This window comes from Agrilus planipennis, unplaced genomic scaffold (genome assembly GCF_000699045.2).
Source record: "Agrilus planipennis isolate EAB-ADULT unplaced genomic scaffold, Apla_2.0 scaffold22, whole genome shotgun sequence".
NCBI classification, from domain to species: domain Eukaryota; kingdom Metazoa; phylum Arthropoda; class Insecta; order Coleoptera; family Buprestidae; genus Agrilus; species Agrilus planipennis.
In genome coordinates, this window is record NW_020438874.1 from 942,762 (window position 1) to 949,143 (window position 6,382).

Genomic DNA, 6,382 nt, shown 5'->3' on the forward strand with positions numbered 1-6,382 from the left:
AAGGTTAGAAATGAAGAGGTATTGGAAAGAATAGGAGAACAGAGGACTCTATGGAAGTCAATAAAAAATAGGCGAGATAGGTTGGTAGGACACCTTCTCAGGCATGACGATCTAGTCAGACATATTAGAAGCAGAAACGGGAGTTAGGAGGGGTAGAGGTAGACCTAGATTAGATTACTGTTCGCAAATAGTTAAGGGTGTGGGTTGTTCTAGTTTTAGGGAAATGCGAAGATTAGGTCAGGATAGGAAAGAGTGGTGGTGAGCGTCCAACCAGTTTTAGTACTGACGACCTAATGATGATGAGAGTTCTATAAAGGAGATGTGAAGACCATATGTCTTATAAGAATCGTCTTTATGAGACACATCAACTCCCAATAGGGTCATAATGAAGCGAATTTTTATGTTTGTTTGAGATATAACTACCCTACCATGTTATACTATCGTCTGATTTTTCTAACATATGACAACACACACAAGCCCGCCTTCACTAAACAGTTTAAGGAATTCAAAAGAAAAAAGTTTCACCAAAAGTCATACCATCCTGATGCGGTCAAGTGCCTTTAGATTATCACTTTAAAGAACATCTCGGTTCCAAAGACAGCGGGAACTGTAAAATTTCGTTACGACATATAAAAGCTCTACCGAGCTTTGGAAAATACTTGGCTTGACTTAAGAATTATGTCGAGTAATGAAAAGATTAACTTTTGATAATACTACATACTGGACAAATACGGTACCACATCTTACTACTTAAGTTTCATGTTCCATCAATCTGCCTCTAGCCGAATCTGCCCCATTAATTGCAGTATGCTTACCCCATTCGAAGAATATTTGGAGGCAAACATGTTCAACTCAGATGTGTGGAGTAAATTCTCATTATAAAAACATTTCTTTTGTACAGGTTTACGATATATCAGAAGGTTCTTCGGTTGTTAAATTGTCAATGGTATTGATTGCTTTTTTTAATATCGCTTTTTATCTGATCTAAACACCGTATTTTTGCACTAGTATATCGAGAATACGGAGAAAGAGAGATCAAGTTCGTCAGACGATAAACGATTTCTCTTTCACTTGGCCGCTTTCCAATTTTGGTTTACAAAAATGTAATGTAAGTATGTATGTATGTATGTTATGTCTACAAGTATCTTCAGAACTCGTGCAGATACATAAAATGTGGAGGCTGCTTATCGATTCCAAACGAGTGCCGAATTGATGTTATCCAATTTATGCAATACAGCATTGTGTGTAAACATTTGCCTCGACTACTTTACAGATATTGTTGCGCAGACCCCCTTGTCGCGAACGACACGACGTATTTATATGTATATGGTTTGGATGTTCAATTCCCAACAACCAACCCATTCGGCGAAGCAAGTGAAAATTGAAAACAGAATCGATTGCGGTTGGTCGACTGTCGACTCTGAAAAGCTTGCTCGTTCAACCGCTCGCACCGATCCTATTTCAATATAAACACACCACCCACACATACATTTATTGCAATATATGTATGCACACGATACAGTTACGTACACATAGCCGTTTGTATCGTGGTATACGTTGACGTTTCGCCACCAGTGACACGACAACATGATGCGAATTTCAAAGGGTCGCTAAGAATGAGCTTCAAGCCGATTCTTTGGCGTAAAATCCCACTTCAACACCACTTTACTCCGACGAGCGTTGACAAAAATCGGAAAAAATTCCTCGGGCGATCCAATACATCACGCTGCAACAGCTGCTGTTAATACGTACTTAAAACAGTAAAAAACTGAAACCAACAATCCGTTTATAAATTCCAAAGACTTAGTCCAAGAAAATATCTAAAAGTTGCTTTCAGTTTCTGTTAACAGAACAATAAGTTAATGTTCAATGGTTTGCACAATTAGTGGCAAATCCATGCAGATAACTTTATAAAAACACTTGATTAGTTTCAGAAATTTGTTTGAAGGGTGTTGACATCAAATTGTCTAACTTTTAATCAATTTTCAAATGGTTATATTATAGGGTTGTTCGGAAAGTCATTTCGTTTTTCTTTGTGGAAATGAAAGACAGTTTGAGTATAATAAACAAATACTTTATTAAATTATATATTGACCTTTCTGGTCCAACACCTTTTGCCATCTTTCTGGTAGTAGCATAATTCCACGCTCATAAAATTTTTGGTCTTTGCTGGCAAAAAACTGATAGAGGAGGTTTTTGACCTCCTCATTTGAGGTGAAGGTTTTACCGTCTAAAAAATTTTGGAGTGACCGGAACAAATAATAATCCGATGGTGCCAGGTCTGGAGAATATGGTGGGTGTAGCATTGTATCCCATTCAAGCTGTAAAAGCTTTTGGCGAGTGACCAAACTTGTGTGAGGTCTCGCGTTGTCTTGGTGAAACACTACACCTTTCCTGTTGATTAGTTCTGACCTTTTCTGTTGAAGTGCATCATTCAGTTTGTCCAGCTGATGACAGTAGACTTCCGAATTAATCGTTGTGTTATCCGGTAAAAGCTCAAAAAAAACGATTCCTTTAAAATCCCACCAAACAGACAGCATCACCTTTTTTTGGTGAATATCGGCTTTGGAAATGGTTTGAGCCGGTTCATCTTTTTTGCTCCATGACCTCTTGCGTTTGACGTTGTTGTATACAACCCATTTTTCGTCCCCAGTGATGATGCGCTTCAAAAACGGATCATTTTCGTGACGTTTGAGAAGCGAATCGCAGACGTCAATGCGGCGACACAGATTTCTCTCTGTGAGAACATGGGGAACCCATACATCGAGCTTCGAGGATAATCCCAGGCCTTTCAAGTGGTCATAAACTGTTGAATTTGATAAATTTAACCTCAATCCGATCTCACGTGTTGTTATTCGCCGGTTCACATCAACTAATGCCTTTATCGCGTCTTTATCAGCTTCAACCGGCCTTCCCGAACGTGGTGCATCTTCGACATCAAAATTGCCGGATCGAAATTTAGCGAACCAGTTCTGGCACTGGCGTACTGTCAACACACCTTCTCCATACACATCAGTCAATTTCTTTCTGGCTTGAACAGCATTTTTACCCTTTCTGTAGTAAAACAGTAAGATATGTCGAAAATGCTGCTTATCGCTCTCCATATTTAAAAGGGCACCAACCAAAAACTACTGCGTAGAATTAATTGAAATTTTTCACACACAAGCCTTGCTATATGAGCTCCCAAAGCATATAAAAATTATACGGCTTAAATGTGAAGTTAGGTGCAAAAGAATACAATTAAATCCTCTGTCGGGAAAAAACGAAATGACTTTCCAAACAACCCAACACAAATCGATTAATTTTTGACCATTGTAAATTCCACTGGTTCTGTCTATGGAGAAAAGCCTAAAGCGTTCTGATCAAATTGCATATGTACCATCTAAAATTTTTAAACTTTAAGACTACTAACAGTATCTCTCCTTCTTTCTAGGTTAATCATCAAACTAGAAATGTAAGACTTTATCCGACAAGGATTGAAACGGACTCGGCACTTGGTCTTCATTCGGCAAAGTCGAAATTGGAAATCACGGTCGACAAAACTCACTTCGGTAATAAAAACAACATTGCCATCAGATGCGAAGGGAACGTATTTTCTTTGTGGAAAAGAACTGCCGACGCTTTTGTTCAAGGCGATACACCCCAACTTGCGCCCTTCATGGAGCCCACCTCGTCCCAAAGTCACACAGGAAATAATCCCCGTAAGCAAACACTAGATACTCTTGTCGATAAATTCTATTCCGTAACGAATTAGAATTGCTCTCAACGGATTTACCACTCGTACAAATAGAAACGTTCGCAATACCTTACATTAATCGATTCCACTTTATCACAAGGACCTTCTTCCAAAGGGGACAAAAGAACAAGTGACACATCATTGCCTAAGAAACTTATTTTAATCTTAATCTTAAGCGATTGCTTAATACGTAAATTGCCCAAAGAATACTAAACAATCAATTAACTTCATGTCGAAAAGCGATTAAAGATTTGCATCGTATGATAGGTACCTACAATTTTCAAATTTCGAAGCACGTTATTTACGAATTTTATAGTTTGTCCAAAATTTCAAATATTCGCAACTTTTGATGCAAATGAAATAAAATTGAAACCCAAACAAAGAGACAGTGTTAAAATAAATATATAGTTAGTTACGCGGACATTACATTGCGTCAAACAGATAAGAATATTTTCAAAAATTCATCTCTTTAAATGAGAATTCCGCCTCGCCTGTAAATTCACAAGAAAAATGCTAGCTCCTCTTCTGAAATTCAATTATAAACTAGTAACCTGCTGAAATACTAACTATAAAGTTCCATCTCACAAACAGAAGTTTCGCTTCCTTTGACTTATTAATTAAATTTCAATAGTCTTCGTCTGCCTAATCCGCTTCCTGCATGTACCTGTATACAGCATCAATTAAGTCGCTTTTGAAAACAATATTATCTTTCGTTACATGAAATTTCACGTTCGAGTTCGAGAATAAATATCTCCGAATATGAAGCAACATTATTATCCGGCTTATTATCACTTCACTGATGTTTGTGAACTTTGATGATGAACTTGGTCGAATGAGGACTGAAAGGCATCCAATATGAATTTGTGTATATGAACATATATTATCTACCTCTACATTCGTACAGATATTCATGTACGTCTGTGTGTGTGCGTGTGTGTATAAGCACATGCAACAATTTAAGTGTATTTGTTTCGGGATTATCGCACTTAAAGAGGAACAAAGCAGTAGCAGTTTATTGTGGAACTAAATCGTTTATCTTATAACACCAAACGGAGTTGCTTATAAATTAAATGGGTATACCGGACAACAAAAGTAAAGATGCATTAATTATTAATTTATTATAACGTCAAACAGATAGTGAAAGACTGTTGAAGAGATAAATGTAATTTTTTTATAAGAGGAGGAGTGTCAGTGATGGATCCGGATAGGTCCGGACCTAGAGCGGTATAATTTGAGGAGCGGCAAAATTTTTGAAATACCAAAGATTACCCTTTCTGTTGTCAAAATATATCTACGATTTATAAATTAAAAAAAAAAAAATAGTGACTAAAACCGTATTCGTTTATTTGTTCAAAAACCCATAATAATTCAACGTGCAATCAAACGTTTTATTTAATATCACCAATTAACCACTGCAGAAACAAAAATTTACCTAACTGACATTTGCTTTTTATTAGTAACATACAGTACAAAAGAGCTTAAAATCCAATATTTTTCATGAAGCACCTACTTTAATAGTATATATTAACTATAAATATCGCTTTTATGTAATTTGTAGCAATAAAATTCGACAAATAATTTGAAACGAAATATTAAACAATTTAGAAATAATATTTTCAACTGATCTAGCCCCATAAATAATAATGATGTCGTAATTTGAAAATAATTTAATAAATTCAACTGATTCTTTTTATTTTAACTACTCGCAAATAAAAATTAATGAAGTATCTTTAAGTCTTTAATTAAATATATAATCAGAAACTTTACAAGATTATTTGTTAATCTCAAATTTCGAATGTCCTTATTTCCGTCTGTTTGTTTTTCAGGTCTTCGTAACAAGAGCAGTAAATTCTCCGCTTTTCCTCAAGAATTTCTTGTAATCCTGTGCGTTTTGCTCCTCAAGAGTTAGCTTGTAGGCTAAATATTTGAATGTATGTAAATTTTTATATGTATACGTAAGATAATATCTCCTTAAGGTTGTTGTTTTGTATAGATCTAAAGCGCTGTGTTAAATAAATTTCATTGGGAGGTATAATAGGCTTTAATTTTTTTAAAACCCTCTAACCATCCCCATCATCGCAGTTACACGTCTATTTTGCAAGATTTTACACGTAAAGGTAGGTATAGGTAGCTACAAATTATCCCAAATTATTGAGGGAAAATTATTGCTCCTGTTGTACCCTCGTCGGGAATCGATGCCAAGACCTTTGGTTTTACGTACCAATGCAGCAGCAACGATGAAACGTTTTTATATTAATATAAATCTACCCTGAACGTTTAGTTAAAAAATACTGGCGAGACCGCGATCATCCAGATGTTTACAACTCACATATAAGAGAAATTAGCTTTTCCAAGAGCAGGAGATTTGATAATTGGAAAATCCCTTGTTGAAGTTGGTTTGTTCTCAATTTCTTATATCACGAATGAATTATTTTCCCTTTTTTATTTCTTTTGTTCCAGCATACATGTCCGTCCTTCGGGAAATAGGTAAGTACGCCGTAAATCTACATTTCTGTAGTTTTGAAAACTATCTAAATGACGTAATTAAAAAAATAAATACAACGTGTAATTATACAACACGCTACTGAAGTGAAACTTCTTCAAACACACAAACATACCGGGATAGGGGTTGAGGAATTGGTTTAA

The 6,382-nt window shown here is 35.9% G+C and overlaps 1 protein-coding gene across 1 annotated transcript in view; it reads left to right on the forward strand.

Moving 5' to 3' along the window:
• Positions 1-5,768, forward strand: part of LOC108732918 — a gene marked incomplete at its 5' end in the record, with an annotated part of 54,265 nt that extends 48,497 nt beyond the window's left edge. The window contains 2 exon segments of the mRNA XM_025980389.1: positions 3,434-3,701; positions 5,563-5,768. Coding sequence (XP_025836174.1) covers positions 3,434-3,701; positions 5,563-5,645 — 351 coding nt within the window.
• Positions 5,769-6,382: the final 614 nt, after the last annotated feature.